The following is a 20305-nucleotide window of genomic DNA, read 5'->3' as shown; positions in this document are numbered from 1 at the left end:
GGTAAGGAACCTTGTCCTAATATCCAATCTAACCATGCACTTCCTTCACACAGCTCACAGTAGAGATGAAAATGTGCAGAGCACAAGAGCAGCCATGTTTTAAAACAGCACAGCAGTAGACTTGTTTCTGTCAGTCTGGAAAGTAAATATCCAAAGGTAAATACCTAATTTACACACCAAGCAAAGAAAGTGGTCCCATCAATACTGCAGGGATATTGCTTCTTACTTGGGGTCTTCTGGCAACTTCTACAATAAGTGGGGAAGGACTCACCAGATGCTGAGTCCCAGCTCTGAGTCTCCTGTTCACTTTTATTAAGACGGTTTTAGCTTGACCAAATCAAACACAAGCACACAGCTGCATAGATAATTCCCTCAACAAACACAACTTTTTATTTTCTGTAGAAAACATGATACTTTTCAGGAAGGTCCAGCTTATGGAACAGCAGCGTGCATGTTAATATACATAAATACACAGGGTTACAATTTAGTGGGAAATACGTTTAAAAAAAAAAGCTTTCAAGTACACAAAACAAATGTAGTAAAATTAGACTATCCTTTCCACATACCTGCCTCAGAGAGAAACATTTCTCAAAAGGAATGAACTTCCACCCATCATCTGCCAACAAATCTCTCCACTGGACACCAGCTGCAGGAGGGAGGGTAGATGTTCTGGCCCAGAGGGTTAACAGCCAGTGTTTGAGATCCAGAGCACTTTTACCCATGGCAGTTCAGTCCCTGTTCTCTCAACTATCAGCATGTGTGTAGTGTGACAGTTACCCAGCCAGCACATGAAGAGAGCTGCAAGAGGTAGGAAATACCTCCTTCCTTCCACTTTCAGGGCCCTGAAAGGTTCATGCTGTACAACTTTGTTACCAGGACACTGTGGCAGTCCCATGACCCAGGGAGGCATTTATTTAGTAACAGTCACAGCAATGAGAACGTGGCCCCACAGGCACGGCACTGGTGCTGCCAGGCAGTAAACACAACTGACATAAGCACTGAGCTTATGGAAAAACAGCTGCTGGATGCAGGCAGCCTCTTGAGTAGAAGGAATAATGTCTACAGATATGGAAGAATAGCTCAAATGCATCACAGACTTCCTGAATATTTTCCTGCCAAGACACCAACAACAAAGAATTATAGTATCATTTAAATAAAACATCAGTTTGAATGAATTTGAAAGACATTCACCACATACAGGAAGCCAAAAGGCTGATCTGTATGTTGCTAACTTTAATCCATTCCTTCTACTTTTTGTCCTATAGGAGTTCAGAGACTTGTTACATCACTGAACTCTTTTCTAAAATTTTACAAACTGAGGATTAAAACATAAATCAGTCTCCAAGAGACAGGAAAAAGGCATCTGAACAACAGATACTCCCTGATCTTGCTCTATGTGCTCTCATGGTTAAATCAGCAACCTGTGCAACAGGGGTTGTGTCTCATTTCCAAGCCACGCAATGGCAGAGATCCCACAATTCACTTAAGCTACTGCAAGTGCAAAGGGCAATTCAAGTTTTCCTACCAGTCTCCAAGACAAAAATTAAATGTTTGCAAAAAACAGAAACATTTAAAACTCTTCAAACAATTTAAACCAGAACTGTTCCTATGAGAACATATTTTACATGTTTAAAAAAAAAACAAGAAACTCAGGCTATTAAATAAGAATCTACATATCTTAAAAACCGTGTTTTTTTACATTACAGCCAGAAGTAGTATTTTCCAAGGTAGGAATGTTCATAAGTTATTTCTTTGAAGCGCCTCACAGAGGTTTTGGTTGGCATCTGGTTCCTCAGTCATCACCTCCACAGTCTCCCACTCACCTGACCTACTGGATTTCTTGATGGCCTCTACCACACTCTGCATGTACAGGCCATCCTCAAAAGAGGCTGCCATAGCCACAGGTTTATGATCCCACGTCCGACGGTCTTCCTGCTCTTGGAAAGACTGCCTCAGGGCTTGCACCATGTACACCATTCCTTTCAGGTAGAGCAGAGGGATGTCCTTGAAGCCCTTCTCCAGAAGGCCCTTGTTGACAGGCAGGGAGTCTGTGAAGAGCAGCTCCTCCTGGAGAGCAGAGTTCTTCTGCCCGTACAGGTCTGTGCCCCGCGCTATGAGGCGGCCGGCAGAGCCCACGACCATGACCTCGTGGCTGAAGGAGCCGGGCATGTTGAAGTTGAGAGTCACAGTGCAGCAGACGCCGTCGCTCATGAGCATCTGGAAAACGCAGAAGTCGTCGCTGGTGACGTGGCGGATGCCGCTGATGGCCGTGTTCTGCTTCACAAACGTCTTGAGCAACCCGTGCACCTTCTCAGCCCTCCTGCTGGTCAGGTGGCTCAGCAGGTCGATGATGTAGGTGCCCATGGTGTGCAGGCCGCCCCCTCCCATGAGCTCGTCACAGATCCAGTTGTACTGGGGGCTGAGCAGGCTGCCCCCGTAGACCCGCGCGTCGCAGACGATGACGTTGCCCACGTAGTGCTCCTCTATCAGCTGCTTCATCTTCACGAAGGCGGGCAGGAACCGCAGCACGTTGCCAACGATGCTCATCAGCTTGGGGTAGTACCTGGCAGCTGTCACCATCCTGAAGGCATCCACAGAGGTAGCAGCTTTCTCACACAGCACGTTCTTCCCTATTCCTGCAGCACAAATGAAAAAAAAATACAATATTTAGCACACTTGAGCAAAACGTGCTCAGATGCCCCAAAGGTTGTCAAGAAGTGGTGGTTTTAAGAGTTGGGCTTTCCTGCTAAAATTTCCAAGGTAAAGATCTGGGAACTAAAGTAGGAATGCCAAGTCTAGCAAGACTCAATGCTGTTTCCAAGATGCTCCAGTGCAGAGCTGACAAACTCTCACAGAGGGAGGCTCCAAATAAAGACAGGATTTTTACATCATGAAAGATAAGTGTCCAAATGGCATCACATGGCATCTAAACAAGACACAACATAAGTGCTATATTTAAAAAATTATTTTAATACTTGTATAGCCAGAAGAGAAAAAAAAAAAGGCCATGTACCCTAGAGGGAAGAGGTGGGGAAAGGGGAGATTTGATTTTCATTTTGTATTTCACTATCCCTCTACAACTTTTTCTTATTATTATCATTAATTAATATAAATGGGACATGCAATTTACTTATATATAAAAATGTATATATGTAAACAACATACATACAGATTCTGTGTACAGAACACAAGAATTAATGTTTTGTTAGGTGGACTGTTTTAAAACAACCCTTTCTAATTAGAAAGCAAATAATTTTGGCCGGTACATACAGCCTGTTTGTACAATCAGACAAAAGTGACTGAGTTACACAGACAGGAGCTGCACCCCCAAGCTGACCCACTGCACTGTTATTGCTCCTGATGCACTTTACACTGAGCTCAGCCTAAATCAATGGGGCAGTCAATAATCCCCTTTCTTCCTCTAACTGGAAAGCAGAAATTAATACAAAAGAGTATGAGAGCACAAGTTTTAACCAGTTCTTACATTTGGAGCTTTTCTGGTATCCCCCTTCTCATGGCAGGGCTTTACTTTTAGTGTTTTTTTCCTGTTTTACATCTGTTCTGATCAAATACTTATCTACACATTTTTCAGTGTAATAACCATGTTATTCCTAACATGGTTTTTACAGACACAAACTGGGGGTGCCAGACCTGAAGGTCAGTCATGGCACACCTCAGTTCCTGCCCAAGAATTGCAGGAATCAGAGCACAGGGCCTGGGCAGCTGTCTGAAAGCTCCTCCTCAGCCAGGAGCAGGCTGTGCTCCCTGCTCGGCGCAGCCACTTCGGTCGCTCTCTGGCACATCCCCACCGCGGCTCCTGCTCTCCGTGCTCCCCCTCCCGGCTGCACCCAGCCAGCCCTCCAGGAACCCTGGGCCAGGGGCCAGCGCACACCGCGACACTGCTCAGCCAGGGGACAGCGACAGGAGAGTCACAACCTCTGCTTCTAAGAGACACAAGTGAAACCCAGTCAGAAAATGGGAAGATACAAGTGAGAAATCCCCTGTACTGATTCGAGTCCGTAGCAGCTTTAATGACCAGAGTCAGGTCAAGCTCCCAGTGGACACCATGGCTGTGCATTGGTAACTCCCATTTCAGGGACCATTTCTGACTCCCCTGTCCTCAGTCCTGCTGCCAGGCAAGGCACAACCCTCAGTTCAGTATTTTCAGGGCTAGCTGAAGCACCTGGACAAGCATCTAGAGCTGCTTCAGTCCAGTTTATCTATTGTTTAAATGGTGCTTGTCTGCAGGCAGGTTACAGCAAAGCACCACCAGGGAAAGCAAAGGGATGCTCACAGTGTCCCGAGCAGATCTGCACCTCAAAGCTTGCAGAAAACCCAAAGCTTGCAGAACACCAAAGTGACTCTGGCTCTGTGGAACAGCTCTGCAGCCAGTGCTGTGCTGGTGCTGCCCAGCCCTGGCTCCCTGCAGCAGGGACTGAGGGCAGAGCCAGCAGAGCCTGGGGACAGCCTGGGGACAGCCCTGTCACCCCGGGCTGTCCCTGCTCTGCTGAGCAGCCTCACCCTCGCTCAGTGCTGTGCCTGTTGTGGCAGCCCAGGCTGAGCCACCTGAGGAGCTCAAAGTGGCTGCTGCCTTTTTTTGGGATGGCAGCACAGTGACAGCTCAGCACAGCCCACTGTGCACTGCCAGGGTGATCCTGGGAACACAGAACAGCTCTGGGATAATCCTGCTGTTGCCTTCAGTGGGACATCCCTCCAGCTGTCCCCAGGCTCACAGACATGGCCATGAAGCAAGGACAGGGGCCAGGTCAGAGATGGCTACAAGGTCCCTGACCAAGGTAATGGCCATGCCTTTTGTTTTTCAAGGCAGTGCAGCTTACATCCCTGGGACTGTTACTATTGTTTTGGTAATGAATAACCTGAACTTTGTACCATATTGTTTTCCTAAACCACAGCTGCAAAATTTTCAGTTGAGGCCCTCACCAGCCAGGAGACATGAGAGCATGGATGGGTGCATTTAACTGTGGGACATGAACCACAACACTGACATTAGGTGAAATTGATTTAGTTCCTCTGAGATCAAAAGAAGCACAAATTTAAAGAGAGCTTCTTGCTTTGCCTGCTGTGGAGATAAACCATAAGATTACACTGATTTGAATATGAACTATCCCCTGGGCTTTGATCTGTGCTGTCTGGTTCATGAACTCAAACCAGTGTCACTGCTTTGTCCCCAGGCTTGTTCATGGATGCCTGTCAGCAAGAAACTTAGGCAAGGAAACTGCACCACCTACAAAAACTGGGGTCTTTTTTCCTCTTTACCAAATGGAAGCACAGTTTTTTTAAAAAAAGTAGAAAAAGGTAAAAAATTAATGATAAAAGTGTCACCACTTTAAAACAAACAAACCAAGCCCAACAAAACACAACACACAAGACCATTATTACTGCACCACTTCTGACATTTCCTAAAGCCCAGTCTCTTGGCAAGTAAACACCAATCTGTTATAAACAATTCACAGCAAATAATTCTCTGATTATAATCATCACTGTATTAATCTCAACTTCCAAAAAATATGTTGCTGCCATCTTTGGCCCTCCCCTGGTTCTGTGTTCCTTCAGAACATTCAGGCACAGGAAACCACCCAAGACTGGCTTTAAATAAGTCAGGATACACTGGGCAGCAAATGGCACTGCAATGAACCTGGAGAGCTGAAAGGCAAGGTCAGCACCACACTGGCCTGAGAGCTCTGCATCAATTTACAGACCAGAACATCTCAGGACACAGGAAGGGGTTGTTACCCTCTCCTGCTTCCTCCATGCATCTCCCTGGCTTTTTCAGCCTTCCACTTCCTAAACTCACATTCAAGCAAACATCCAACCTCTGTATTTCTGCACCAGCTTTACCTCCCTTTCCTCCTCTGGATAATGTCATCCTATGGGTTCCCAGCCTTCAATTAAGAAATCCCAATCCCTTTTTAGTTAATAATCCATCAGAGAATGGTGAATTTTCTCCTTTTTAGACCATTTGATCATCAAGAGCCACAAGACCTAGTGAAATGCATATTACCTAACAAGTGCTTTAAAGAGCTTTTAGTGTATTTGAAGAGATAAATTCTAACTTGCAGTTCAAATATTTAAAAATCAAAACACCCTAAAATTCAAAGGACAGTACTCTAACAAGGTAAACAAACAAATCTAACAGTACAAAAAAGAAAAGGGAAAAAAAAAGCCTGAAATCTCTCTCTGCATATCTAAGTGCCATTGCAAATGTTTGTCCAGGAACTTGTTTACTTGCAAAAGAAATTACTGTAGAGAAAAGAGGCACAACAAACCACCCTGGCTCACATGGTCTGAGATTACCTGTCCTAAAATTAACTCGTGTATCTCCTGTAAACACAGTAAAAATATCACCCTTGTTATTTACAGAATTGCAGGCAAACTGACACCCACGCTGCACTGCAGGAGAGGACATTAACACTACAAAGTCCCACACTGGGCAATTAGAAATGTCAGGCTGCCTGGGCAGCTGGCTCCCATCTCCCTGCCCAACCAGTCTGGGGTGTCATCCCTTATTTCTCATCTAGCTGGATTCCTCCTGCTGTCCCCAGCATCTGCCCTCCTGAGTCAGGCAGGATTCCTCCACCTGGGACCACATCAGCCTGCTATGGACATGGATGTGCCAAGAGTGCTCCAGGGAGTGGCCAGAGTCACAGCTAAACCAGCATCTCTGAGCTCCTAAATCACAATATTCTACTGAGTGCCCACAAATATTATTTCAAAGGCTTTCAACTTCCAAGTTTGATTTTACTTGTGGAGAAAGCATAAAGCAGAGCTGAACAACCTTCCCTTTCCAGGCAAATCTCAATTTCCTAGTACAGAACATGGGAAAATTTAAAATGAATTAATTTGGTTTGGGGTTTTTTGTTTGTTTTTTTTTTTGTTGCTCTGGGTTTTTTTAATGGGCATAAAGCCACTTACCCTCTCATTATTGTCTCTGATACAGCTGATTTTTATTACAAATTCCCTACCATAACTTCAGTCTGACCCAAGCGAAGTATTTTGGTATTTTAGTATTTTAGTATTTTAGTATTTATTTATTGGTTCAAGCAGATCTATAAGCAATTATTAACAGTATTTTTACAAAAAAAAAAAAACCAGGTAAAGCTTCTCACGAATGCCACACAAAATTTTTAGCACTGCATTTGCCTGTTGGTGCAACCAGAACTGTGCTGGGGTAACGGTTTCCAATCTCAACCTGCCCACAAGCTATAGATGGATTGGTACAGATAGATTGGTGCAACTCCAAGGATAAACAGGTACCTAGAGCCTTGACAGCAATCTGCCGAGTCAGGGGTGGAGGGATGTTGATGCAGACCAAATCCACGTCCTGGTGCAGCAGGACGTCGTCGGTGCGGCTCGTGTAGAAGGAGATGTTCATTTCCTCTGCCAGCTGCTTGGCCTCCTCCTCAGTCTTGCCCCAGAGAGCTTCAATGGAGAAGCCTTCTGCCCTCAGCAGGGGCACCAGGACCCGGGCAGCACTACCAGTTCCAAACACACCCACTCCAGGGAGCATTTTCATTCTTCATTCATTCATTCAAGCATCAGGGTCTACACACAGGCCTTCAGTAAAAGGTTTGGCTCCTCAGCTTGGGGTTCCATCCACAGCTCCTAAAATGGGAAAAGTTACAAGTGATTATCAGGAAAAGGCACATTGTGGGATCAAACACACCCACCCTGAATACCTCCTTCTGTCCTTTGTATGGCTTTCAACATTCTCAAACATCCTAATGACAAAAACCAAAACTCCCAAAAGGTGCAATCTATAGAGACAGAGTATTAAGGGACAAACATAACAAACCTATTGCAGAAGAATGATAAGAAGGCAGCTTGACAGAGTTATCTCCTCACCTTCAAAACTCAGCACATGGGGACAGAAACACACCCAAGAGTGCAGGATAAACCAGACACAGAGGCACAAACTGGGAGTGACAGGAAGCACCAAGAGGACAGGACATGGAGTCTGTCACACCAGCAGTAAAAGCAGTGCTGCTCTATTTGTGATGATGTAAGCCCCTGAATGAGATAAAGGTTTGTGAGATGAGGTAATATCTTTTATTAGACCAATTGAAATTGCTGGAAATAATAGACATGCTTTGGGACACATAAATCTTTCTTCCAAATTAAATACACAAACTGAAAACAACTACTTGGACCTTAACAATTTTATGGCAAATAGATAAGTCAGTCTGGAGAAGATTTATAAAATATGTCCTGTGGGGAAAGCCTGGATTCAGTGAGCTTGTTTTGCCTGGGGAGGAGAAGCTACAAGGAGAGAGAATGCCAGTATTTAAATACACAGAAATGTGCTTGCAGAAAGGAGAAGGGCACTCCTCTGTGTCCACTGTGGGAAGTTAAAAGCTTCACTCAGGACAGTTAAAAATATCTCATCCTGCCAATGCCACTTAACCTCCAGGAATGCAGGGTGGCACGGAATTATTGCACTCCCTATACACAAATTATTGGTCAAGTCACACTCCTGTTGTTCTTCCAAATATTTCCTGGTAAATCAATCCCTTCAATCCCTACCTGCCAGTCTGCCTTAGCCCAGCTGCTGTGCACACCTGGCCAAACTGCCCTCAGCACCAGCTGCAAGGAGAGATGGCAGAAATCTCCTCAATCTCTGACACCACAGGAACCCACAAAACACAGCTTTTGTTCTGTGCCTTTCTGAAGTCTCATCTACTACACCCACTTGACCTTCTTTGATTTTTTTTTAATTTTTGAGAGAAAAACATGACAAATTCAGTTTTCATTAGAGGCTTATGATGAAAAAGCAAAGACCATATTTTAAAAGAGAACTGATACCAGCACCAGATCAACACCTCTGGAAAAGACACCTAAAAGCAGCAAGAATCATGACCTGCTTCAGGAAAAGTGCTACTCATCTCCCCATCCCAAGACACTCACATTAGTTACAACACATGGAGCAAACCCTGACAGAGCATTGGGCAGCAGCAGCACAGCAGTGGAACTGCTCCCAGTGCAAGGGCTTTGTTTGCAATCAGCTTCTAACCAGTCTGGGGGTGCCTGCACTGCCCAAATTGTGCCATAAAACTGAACCCTGACTGAAATCCCAGGTATTTCTGTAGTACAGACACTAAACTAGAAAACAGAAATGCTTGAGAATATTTATCTTGCAAAATGCACAAATGTTTATAGATGCTATAAAACAGCTTATGAAATATTTACTTAATTAATTCAGTATGTTTTTCCTTATTCTGTGTGATGCAGCATTTGCAGTGATACTGTCACTGTCACTCTTTATAAAGATGAACAACGTTCATTGGCATAAACTCCTTTTTATCCAACATTTAGCAGAACACTCAAACAAGGCAGTGACAAAGATCAAAAGTATCTTGAAAATATTTACTACATAAAAGGGTGGGACCCTGGGATACTGGCAAGGAGGATGGCTTCTAGCCAGGCTTGCTTTATATAAATCACACAAAAAACAAACCCTTGCAACTGGATGGACAGCAGGCATAACTACTGTCCCCACAAATCTGTTTAGCAGTTTATGGTCTGGAAGAATTAAAAATTCTTACAGCAGCAAGAACATCTTTGTTTGAAGGGACACAAAGTGAGGGGGAACACAGACCAGGTGAGTGTGTCCCTGCTTGCACAGATCACACAGATGTGTCTAACTCACACAACACTACAACAGTTTAGAAAAGGCTGAATTCATTGCTCCACAGTATGTGCTACAGGAGGCTCCTGCTACTCAGATAAGCTGATTTCTGTAACAAGCACTCAGTTTAAATGTTACTCTTCCCTGTTTTCTATCTAACTGCCTCTTAAAAATAATCTCAGTCAGGTGGAATGAATCTTAAACTCACTTATCCCAAAAGATAGCATGCTTCTACATTGGTATCACTAGGAGTTATTGGTAAAAATCTACAAAATCTAGTGATGAGCAGCATGCACCAGTTCCTGATGCTGCAAGATCTTCAGGTCACCAGCACCACCACAAAGCAACAAGTGGCCAGCCCAGCCTCAGCAGTGACTTCCAGCAGGGCTCTCTGGGAATGGAGACACAGCCTGCATGGTCCAGGGCCCACAGGGCTGGAGACCCCAAACACTGCAGCCAGCAGGCTCTGCAGAGCAGCCCTGAGCACAGGACAAGCTTCTCCTCCCTCCCCTGAGAGCCACCTGCAGCCTCCTCTTCCCCCAGCAGACGTTCAGCAGGGCTGGTTTGGCAGGGCAGGCACAACAGGGTGGATGTGGGTGCTGAAGGGCAGCAAAAAGCCAATCCTTACACAGGGAAATCCCAGAGCACCAGCAGAGCTGAGCTGGGAGAGCTTTCAGGAAGGGGTACCCGAGGGTACTGCAGCCTTACACACACACACACACACACTGCAGACACACTCCAGGCTGGCAGCAGAGGGATTCCAGCCCAGGCCACCCTGAGCAAACAGCCTAAACCCTCCATGTCAGAAAAAGGCCAGTGCTGAGGAGAGGCAGCTGTAATGAGCAGTTTGGGGAGAAGGAACAGGGATGTCAGGAGAACAGCACTGAGCTGCCACACAAGTCCCCAGAGCACCATCGTCTGGAGCTCTGTGTGCACATCTGGTACTTCTCTAAGCAGGGGGAGCAGAACTGCCAGGGCTGCAGAGGTGATCAAAAGCACCAAAATCTCCTGAAAAGGAAGATCTAAGCAAGGAAAGATTCCTCAGTATGGAAGAGATGTCACAAGTAATAAAGTAAAGAGTGGTTTAGGACGGAGAAAACTGAAATTTTCCCTGTCCTTCACCATACAGGAGCAGATCAAATGGAGCTCAGAGAGGGCTGGAACAAAACAAGCTGAAGGAGGTGGTTCCTTGCAGCAGACTTTTCTAAGTTGTGAAATGCCCTTGCCATGAGACAGTGCAGACATTTGTCATTTACAGGGACTCTTGTCCATCCACTGAGGCTCACTGAATGCACAGAAGTCACATCTAGCACTGAACTGAAAACTAGAGAAAACTGCTTTTGGCAGAGCATGGGAACAGCTCTGAGAAAGAAATGCCTGAAACTGCTACCAACACCAGCTTAGAATTAGGCACAATTTCTACATATTTACTTTAGAACTCACCAAGCCTCAAACCTTCACACAAGCCTCAGCAAATTAGTTATAAAAATTAAAATCCTAGTGCATCAACCTCTCCAGCAGTCAAACACTGGAATGAACACTCCTATGAGAACCCTCCCCCAGAAAACACAAAAGGCAGAGCTTTTATGGGCAACTGAAACCAGACTACACCAGGTATCTTGCACGTCAGGAGATAAAAATCAACCTCTTTTCAACAGAGATTAAATAATCAATCCTGCAACATCATTCTGACTTAAATTTTCCAACAGAAGCACTTAAGAACTCTGACATTCTTTTTTTTTCTTTTTCTTTTTTTTTTTTTTTTTTTGTGGCCACAAACCACCTTCATTTTTGCTGAATTTCACAGTGAGTTTGAAGTCCCATCCTGGTCATAGAAAGGAGTTTTTTGACTCTTTTGGTACACATAGCAACAACAAGTTTGTGACCCAGTGCAATGAAAAACCTGATGGTTCCTACAGCATCCCATTCAATTCCATGTTGAAGCAGTCTGAGAGTTCCAAAGGCAGAAGTCTCAAAAATTAGATAGTATAGTCAAAGACCACAGGGATCAGAAACTGTTGTGAGCCATTACAGATGGCCAAAGGTAGTGAAAATAACAGCCCATGTTCAGAAAAGTGCTGGCCAGGGTAGCACTGACTCTGCATAAAGAGAAAGCTTTTCACATGTCTCCAACTTATCCAACTTAAAGGAATTTGGGTTCCAGGAGAGATGAGGCACGTGATGGAGGAGCACACCAGCAAACACCTCTGCCCTCTGGCACGAATACACTTGAGGCTGTGCATGGAATGGTTCACATGTCCATGTCAAAACTGACGTGCTTTCTTTACTAAACGTGCTTTTGATTCAGTGCCAGCGGGCTGTGCGATAACCCAGGAGGGCACAGCCCGAAGGAGCTCCCAGCACACCTGGAGACAAGCCCGGCACAGCACTCTGTCCTTCCTGCTCCGCAGCACGGCAGCCAAGGCCCCGCTCCAGGCACGGCTCTTCCCACAGGTGCCGCCCGAGGCCGAAGGTGGCAGCGAGGACCGTGCGGGGACAGCAGCAGCGGGAACACCCTGGGAACCAAACCGGCCCTGATGCAGAGCTGGCGGCACGGCCATGGCAGCCCCGGGAGCCGCTGGCACGGCCCGCGGTGCTCGCTCTGTGTGCCCGGGGCACCGGGGCTCGGGCAGCTGCTCCCCGTGTGCGGCTCCGCACGAGGCTGGACGGGACAGAGCTCACCTGACCTCGCCTCACCTCTGGAACGGGGCAGGGCTCACCTCGCCTCACCTCACCAGGCCTCCCCCGTCAGGGGTCTGGGCGGGACGGGCCCCCCTCACCTCACCGGCCCACACGGACTTGGTACCCCCGGCCCCTCCCCGGCCGCTCCCGGCCCCGCGCCCTCTGGCAGGAGCGCGCCCCCCTCGCCGCCCAGCGGCTCCGGGACAGCGGACGAGCCCGGGGCGCTCGAGGGGTCCGAGCCGCCCTCACCTGTGCCCGGCCGGGCCACCGGGGTTGTCCCGCCTGGCGCATCCTCGGGCCGGGCGCGCTCCCGAGGCGGCCGCGCGCTCCCGGGGCGGCGGCCCTGCCCGGCCCGCGCATGCGCGACAGCCCCGCTCCGCACCGCCCCTCCGCCGGGCAGCGGCCCCAACATGGCGGCGTCCTTGGAGGGCTTCAGGCTCTGCATAAGGGACGGCCAATCCTGTGGCCGGAGATTGGCGGGAAGGCGGGACTTATAGTGACGGACAGAGACAACAGCCAATGGGAGAGCAGCGCGATAGGCTGTGGTGAGGCGCTCTGGGCTCTAGGGCTGGGCTCAGCTGCTCTGAGGGGCGGCTGCTGCCTCCCGACGGTGCTGTGCCTCCGGGAGCCCGGGACACCGCCGGTGTCTGCAGCGCCTCCTGCTCGGTGGCACCAGCTGCTCCGACGGTGGCTCTTCCGTGCCCAGCTCCGTGAGGGCTCAGGGCCTCGATGATACCCCGTCAGCCCCACAGTGCTGTGAGGTTCGGGCCGAGGGCTGGATCGCTTTTGGCGGCCACCACGGGCCGACTGAAAACAGCGCTTCTCACAGCGCTCCTCATCCTCCCCAGCCTGGCACGGCTGCTCACCGGCTCCCAGCAGCTGGGAGAGGAAAACCTTGGTGGCACCTTCTGTATGTCCCTCGTGCCCTTCAAGGGCGTGGGGAGCTCCTGAGGAACTCCGCAGCCTCCTGTTGCTGTGGACATTGTGTAGTGCCCGGTGTAGCTGCTGCTGACACGGGCACCATGTTATTAACAGCACCATTGTCATTTCCTCCTCTCTTATCTCCTTGGCAGAGAGCTCCATGGAATGTGGCTGTGGGGCTGGAAGGGGTGTAGGAGAGCACCTCTGTGGAGTCAGCAGAAAGCAAGACATTGACATTAACCTTTAGTTCCACCAGCACCACAGCTGGGGACAGGGGGAAGGCAAGTCCTGCTGGAGAAGGTCTTGGCTTCATCAGTGCCAGGAAACGTGAGAACCAGAATAGAAATGAAAAGGAAGGAAGCAAACATGTACACATCGTTATGCAGTTGTGAAATGAGAGAAGATAAAGATTCAAATGCAGAGAGGAACTGAACATCAGAAAGAGCATGGGAAGAGATGCAGAGGTTCAGAGGGCAGAGCAGGAGGGATACAGAACCTCTTACTTGTCATTCTTGTGGATCTTGTACCATCTTATCAGCAATTATCATGCTGGTGTTGCTGTTTCCTCATGTGGGTTGGTTTACAGATGAGACCTCAGCTTCAGCCAGGAAGTTCCACAGGCTGGTGGAGCAGAGCTCCAGTGAACAGCCTTTCTTCTGGAGACACATGGGGCTGGGCTCTGTGTGCCCAGCGTGGTGTGGAGGGTGGTTCCTGTGGATGCTGATAGAAACGAAAGGGGAGGAAATGGCAGATGGGAGGAGGTTTTGCTCTGGTTATAAAAAGGAGGAGTGGTGGCAGGCAGTGGGGAGCAGCAGAGATTGCACCCACAGAGGCTGGGAGGACAGAGGGCCCTGCACCTGATGACTGCTGCCCTTGTCCCTTTGGTGGCAAGGGTGACACGAGCTGTGTCTGGTCTGGTGGATGCTCATGTCCCTCATGCCAGAGGTGGCACAAAAATACATGGCAGTGGCAATGAAGTGACTGGAGCTGGCATCTGGCTCCTCATAGCCATAGCTGGGGCAGGGCTCTGCAGGGCCACGTACATCCCACAGGCAGAGTGCTCTGATCAAGCCCATCCCTGTGTCAAACCACAGGTCCCTGGGGCTGGCAGGGTGTGTGTGTGGGGCTGGCAGGGTGTGTGTGGGGGTGACAGGGTGTGTGTGTGGGGCTGGCAGGGTGTGTGTGGGGCTGGCAGGGTGTGTGGGGGCTGGCAGGGTGTGTGTGGGGCTGGCAGGGTGTGTGTGTGGGGCTGGCAGGGTGTGTGTGGGGGTGGCAGGGTGTGTGTGGGGCTGGCAGGGTGTGTGTGGGGGTGACAGGGTGTGTGTGGGGGTGGGTGGCAGGGTGTGTGTGGGGGCTGGCAGGGTGTGTGTGGGGCTTGGCAGGGTGTGTGTGGGGGCTGGCAGGTGTGTGTGTGGGGCTGGCAGGGTGTGTGTGGGGCTGGCAGGGTGTGTGTGGGGGCTGGCAGGGTGTGTGTGTGGGGCTTGGCAGGGTGTGTGTGGGGCTTGGCAGGGTGTGTGTGGGGGTGACAGGGTGTGTGTGGGGGTGGCAAGGTGTGTGTGTGTGTGTCCCCACCTGGGCTCAGCAGGAGCACACCCCATCACCACATGGATGTGGACATCAACCCCCATGTCAGCACTCCATTCCCTGGGGTAAAACAGACCAGGCTGGGGTGGCCTGGGCAGGTGGTGCTGCAGGAAGCTGGGGAACGGGCAGGGAGCTGGGCTGGCCCCAGCAGTGGGGAATGGCCCTCAGCAGCTCCAGGGGCATTACTCGGGTCTCAGGGCCCAGAGCGTGTGGTCAGGGTGAAACCAGAGGAGGAATCAGTGAACAGAGGAGATAAGAACTGGGCTGAGGCAAGAGAAGGGGAAGAGAGGGGAAGCTTGTGAGCACAGAGGAAACTCCCTGGCCCAGTGGTGCAGGGGTGAGGTCCCAGCAAGGCTTCAGCTGCCCTTGGCTGAGCAGTGACCCCGCACTGCAGGGAGAGACGGAGGCTCCAGGCTGGTCCCACCACGCACCCAGCACACCTTGAGCCTCTTGGGGAGCATGGAGCCCTGGCTGGCCAACACCTTCCTGCCCCTGCTGCTCCTCACCTGGCTGCCACTTGGTGAGTCCCCAGTGCCCTTGCCTCTGCTCTGAACTCTTCCCTCTTTGCTTATGCCTGCAGAAGGTGTGGAAAGTGCCTGCTGCTGCTTTCACCTCCCCTCTTGCATCATTCAGCCCCTCTTCTGCAGCAGCCCCTTGCCATGTGCCTTGCAAAGGGGTCCCCCTTGCAGCTGTGCTTGCACAGGCTGTGATCTCCAGGGGCTTTGCCTTCAGCAGCAGGGAGAGAAAACAGCTGGGGGGAAGGAAACAGAAATTCTTATCAGCCTGATAACTGCAGAGTGGGGTCAGATTCACAGGGCAGATGTGGATATTCCTTAAGACAAAACCAGCTCTCCTGTAGGGCTGTTTTTTCCAGCAGGACTTGCTCACCAGATTTCAGCCACAGTTGAAATGTTGGTAGGGTTTAGGTTTCATCTTGCAGTGTCTGCCCCAGGCAGGTTTGAGCAGCACTGCCAGGGAGGTGAAATGGTTTAATGCCACCTGAAATGATGGAGAACAGCAGAATGGAGGGGGTGTGGAGAAGGAAAGTTATCTGGCCCAGCTCGTCTTTGCCAGTGTGAACAAAGAAAATGCAGGAACGTACCCATGCAGGGTGGGGAACACAGAGAACACGTCCAAGAGCAGATGTTCTGAACTGAGCAAGGGTGCTGAAGGACAGAAGTCCACCAACAGCCCTTGGAGTGGAAAGAAAGGACTGAAGAGAGGTGACAGAGGGAGGACTCAGCTGAGAGTGTGAAGTGACTTCAGCTCAGTGATTCTGAAATTCTCCAGAGTGAGCAGTGTGGGGTGGGATGAAGCCAGAGAGGCTGCAGGGAATCTGTTTTCTGTATTTTCTTTGCTTCTCCAGGGCTGACCATTCCCCACTGCCAATCCCCCAGTCCCACCTCATGCCCCATGAAATGGTGGAGCCTGAGGCACTTCCTGCTTGGGTGCCTGTGTCACTGGTGGAGGAGGTGCCTTCCCCCTCATCCTCACATTTTCAATCCTTCCTGAGGCACAGAGGAGTTTGTGCACTGCACAGCATCCAGTGGCACAAGTCAACATGCAACATTTCAGTGTTGAGTGCTTAGCATGGTTAGAATGCTTAGAATCCTTACCAGCCAGATTTGGAAAAGATCATCAGCTGCTGCAGAAAGGGATGGTCACTTGACTGTGTCTTTCATGAGTGACACGTGGGATGTGACCCTGTAAGATCATTTATATTTCAGCTCTCACTTTTGGTTTTGTTCCCTCCAGGAACAGCCAGTCAGATGGCAAAGCCAGTCACCACTGTGCCGCTCAAGATTGATTTGGAGAATCTCACAGTGCAGGTGAAGTGGCACAATCCTGAATGTCTGGAAGGGGAGAATCAAACCAGCACTGAGTCTCTGGGAGAAAAATGTATGAATTTCACCAGCTCAAACCTGTGTACAGCCCACACAGGAATCTATGTGTCTGGGGTTGTCATCACAACACCAAACTCAAGAGATGCTGGAAATCAAACCAACACTGTGTTTCTGGCTGGAAACTGTATGAATTTCACCTGCTCAAGGCTGTGTACAGTCTGCACAGGAATCTGTGAGTGCAGGGTCTTCATCACAAGACCAAACTTGACAGATGCTGGAAACAGCACGCAAGCAGCTAATCTCAGTAAGTGGCAGTGGGGCTGTTTCCATGGGGGTGATGAGTGGGCAGAGAGGGATGTTCCCTCCAGCCCTCCTCTGGTTCTTCCATGTGTTGTTTCCCCTGAAAGCATCCTAAGAACTGGAGGAGCCAGCCCAGCCCAGCCCAGCAGCTTTTGGCAGATTCATCCCACCATGGGATGGGGGGACAGACCATGGAGCTGCTGGGCCATTGGTTCCTTTCTAGGACCTGCCAGATTCTCCAGCTGCAGCACATCAGCCAAATCCTGACATGGCTGGAGCTGTGCTGGCAGGAGAGGGACAGCCAGGACTGTGGGCTCAAGGCTTCTGCTCCAAAGCAGAGCAGGGTGCAGGGTTCTCTGCCTCTGGACAGTCTCTCACTTGTGTTTCTGCCTTTCAGGCTCTGGCTGTGCAGGATCTCAGACTGATGTCACAGTCAAGAACATCTGGAAAGGTGTGTCCCCACAGTCCCCTGGCTGCAAGAGTGGAGGGCAGGAGGAGTCCTCAGGGAAAAAGAGGGAGGAGCAATAAGGGAGAAAAGAGCCAGATGTTTTCCCATGAGTGGGTGGGAGCCAGTGCCAGACTGGGGTAGGCACCAGTGGATCAGAGGCTGTGATGCTGGGAAGGAGCTCTGATGCTCCAACTACCCCCTGGGTGAGTTTGGAGACCACTCCACACTGGGTATTGTCAGCGCCCTGAAGCTGTAGAGGGTTCAGGGTCTGGAAGGCCAAGTCTGGGAAGAAACTGTGCCATGCCATGAAGGAGGCAATGGCAGCAGTGTCCCTGCAAGGGGGATGGATGGATGGATGGATGGATGGTGGCTCACAAGTGCCTCTGTGGTGTTGTGTGTGCAGGACTCCTGTGCATCCTCCTTGGCTTCGCGGCTGGGACGCTCCTTTACATGCCCATAATTGGCTTCCTGCTGTGCCGGCGCATAAGGAACAGAACAGGTTGGCATTTCTTCCTCAGCTGCTGGTCTGGACAAAGTCATGCTTGGGAGATCTTTGTCCATCTTTGACACCCTACTGCTCTTGCTCACTCTGTGTTCCCTTCACAAGTCCTGAAGCAGCTGTCCCAGTGTGGTGAGAAGATTCACCCCCTCCTTTCCTTCTGGCCAGTTGCTGCTGGGAGTCTGGCTATGGCACAGCCTGTTGTGTGATTGAAACAGGTCTTGCTTATCCAGAAGTGCCCATCTCAGAGCTCTTCTCCAGCCCCTCCAAGGGCTTTTAAGCCCTTGCCAACCCCTGCAGCCCTTTGACCATCTTCAGAACCACAGAGCTGCAGTGCCTCATCCTCTCCCACAACAACAGCAGGACCAATGCAGATGTTTGCTTCATTCATTCATTATTTTCTTAATTTAAAATAATGATCATTGTCACTGTTTTAACTACTATTTAAACAAGGTTTCCTTTTTCAGGAGAGCTCATAAACGAGGATGTGACAGAGGAGAATCAAGTCAGTACGGTAAGCTGGGGGAGCTTTCCATGCATTGCTTCCTCCTCCCTGTCAAAAAAAGCATTGTTGAATATCCACTTAAAGGGTTTCATGGTAAAACCAGCTTTGCTTTCTGAAAACATGGTGCTAAACACTTATTAATTCCTATTAAATAAGGGCTTATCGGTGTTTGAGTAGGTGGCACTTCTGAGCAATCTGGTAATGCCTGGGCAGCACAAAGAGTTGTGCCAGTGGAAATGTATTAGCAGGGGAGACACAGAAAGAAAAGCCAAGGCTCTACTCATTGCTGTCTCCCTGCAGGCAGCCCTGGTGACAGGAACTGAGGATCTGACCTATGCCAACCTGAAATTTGAAAAGAAGGGGACAGGATCTGCCTCCTCCAATGTCATTTACACTGAGATCAAGCCATTGCAACAGAAGCAGAATGGTGGGGATGGCAGTGCTGCCTGCACAGAGGTGGATGTCTCCCCCAAGGAAGAGGGCAAGTGAGGGAGGTGAGCAGCTTATTGTCCACCTGTTGGGGTCTTCCTCCTCAAAACTAGCTGTTAGGTCACACAGCAGTGCAGTCTTGGGGATCACACATTACCCCTGAGTGGCTGCAGAACCCTGCTTTATGTTCCCCTGGAAGAAGCCCTGTGAGGACAGGGCTCTTGAGCCCATTTTCCCCTTGCCTTCTGCAGCTCCAAGCACTGCCAAGCTTCAGCAATTATTTTCACTGTCTCCAGTTGCTGACAGGCTCCTCTTGCTGCTTGTTCCATGCTCAGGAATGTCACTGTACACTGTGTGGCCAGCATGGTGTTCAGGAAGAGCTTGGTCCTGGACGTGCTGGGTGGCACATGCTGGCCATCCAGAGAAGTCCTGGATCAATATTCTGGATTTTCTCTGCAGCAGGCACCTGCTGTGATGTGGGCTGACCTTTGTTTCATTCACTCACTTGAAGCACAAGGGGCAAGGATGGAAAAGCATTGCTTGCTTCACAGAGGTGCTGCTGCAGTGATTCACATGGATCTGCTTTGTACTGGGAGTAGCTGGGTGTTTTTGCTGTGGTGAATACCCTTCTCATGGGTAGAGCACTCTCTTTTGTGCCCTTTTATTAATAATGTTGTATTTGTTGTGAGTTTTTCAATAAAATTATCATTCCTACATGTGGTCTCACCTGGTGTTTCCTCTGCTGTTGGAAGAGGAGCAGCTTGAGTGGAGTTAACTTTTGAAACCAGCACACAGCTCTAGTGATTTAGTGTTACACCCACAACAATGCTGAGGTTCAGACACTATCCCAAAAAGATGGTCCAGATCTTCTGGGTTATTCTCAGAGCATATGATCCAACTTGGGCAGATACCCAACCATTAAACAACCCACCTCACCAGCTTCTCTGCCAGGCATGGCATCATCAGCACCTGCATGACCAGGTTCCATTCAATGCCCAGTGCCATGAACACCCGCACAAGCTTGGCAATGATGGGGTTAACAGTTGCACTCAAACATCTTTTTTCTGACCTAAAAGGATCCCATGATTCTCTACAGCCAGGCTGGGTGGCCCTTGGGCTGGACCAGCACAGCCCTTCTCTTGTGTCTGTACCATGAAATTATATTGTTATTTTAGGGAGAAAAGGGTTTTAAAAAACCTTCAACTAAGAGGGACAGACTGCTCCTGAATTCAAGAAGAGCTGAGCCAGACACCTGGGACTTGTACTAGCAACCTTGGTAGCCACTTACTATTTGCTCAGGGAAGGGAGGGGAAGTTTCAGAGGAGGCAAATATAGCTGCAGAGTTCTTCAGAATCCCACTGATCAAAACACAAGGCCACGAGGAAAACCACAAAGGACATGAGCAGAATGACATGCTTGCTAAATTGCAAAGAGGCAAAATTGGAAAGCT

The 20305-nt window shown here is 49.4% G+C and overlaps 2 protein-coding genes across 3 annotated transcripts; one reads left to right on the top strand and one right to left on the bottom strand.

Moving 5' to 3' along the window:
• Window positions 1-360: 360 nt before the first annotated feature.
• On the bottom strand, window positions 361-12690 carry GFOD2 (Gfo/Idh/MocA-like oxidoreductase domain containing 2). Of its 2 annotated transcripts, XM_064723464.1 has the most exons (4): window positions 12575-12670; window positions 12010-12159; window positions 7276-7623; window positions 361-2636 (listed from the first exon to the last, which is right to left on the bottom strand). In XM_064723464.1, the coding sequence occupies exons 3-4, from the start codon at window positions 7532-7534 to the stop codon at window positions 1738-1740; spliced, it is 1158 nt and encodes a 385-aa protein (XP_064579534.1). In that variant the 5' UTR covers window positions 7535-7623; window positions 12010-12159; window positions 12575-12670; the 3' UTR covers window positions 361-1737. The 2 variants fall into 2 exon arrangements, with proteins under 2 accessions (XP_064579534.1, XP_064579532.1); XM_064723462.1 differs by lacking the exon at window positions 12010-12159 and having other exon boundaries at window positions 12575-12690.
• Window positions 12691-15134: 2444 nt separating this feature from the next.
• Window positions 15135-19570, top strand: LOC135453018 (uncharacterized). The gene is made up of 6 exons (XM_064723609.1): window positions 15135-15350; window positions 16586-16978; window positions 17372-17425; window positions 17826-17921; window positions 18389-18435; window positions 18727-19570. Exons 1-6 carry the CDS (start codon window positions 15290-15292, stop codon window positions 18913-18915), a joined length of 840 nt encoding a protein of 279 aa, XP_064579679.1. The 5' UTR covers window positions 15135-15289; the 3' UTR covers window positions 18916-19570.
• Window positions 19571-20305: the final 735 nt, after the last annotated feature.

The sequence above is a fragment of the Zonotrichia leucophrys genome, chromosome 11 (genome assembly GCF_028769735.1).
Source record: "Zonotrichia leucophrys gambelii isolate GWCS_2022_RI chromosome 11, RI_Zleu_2.0, whole genome shotgun sequence".
Lineage (NCBI taxonomy): Eukaryota > Metazoa > Chordata > Aves > Passeriformes > Passerellidae > Zonotrichia > Zonotrichia leucophrys.
Note: the sequence above shows the minus strand (reverse complement) of the source record. Positions and strands in the feature narration are given on the sequence as shown.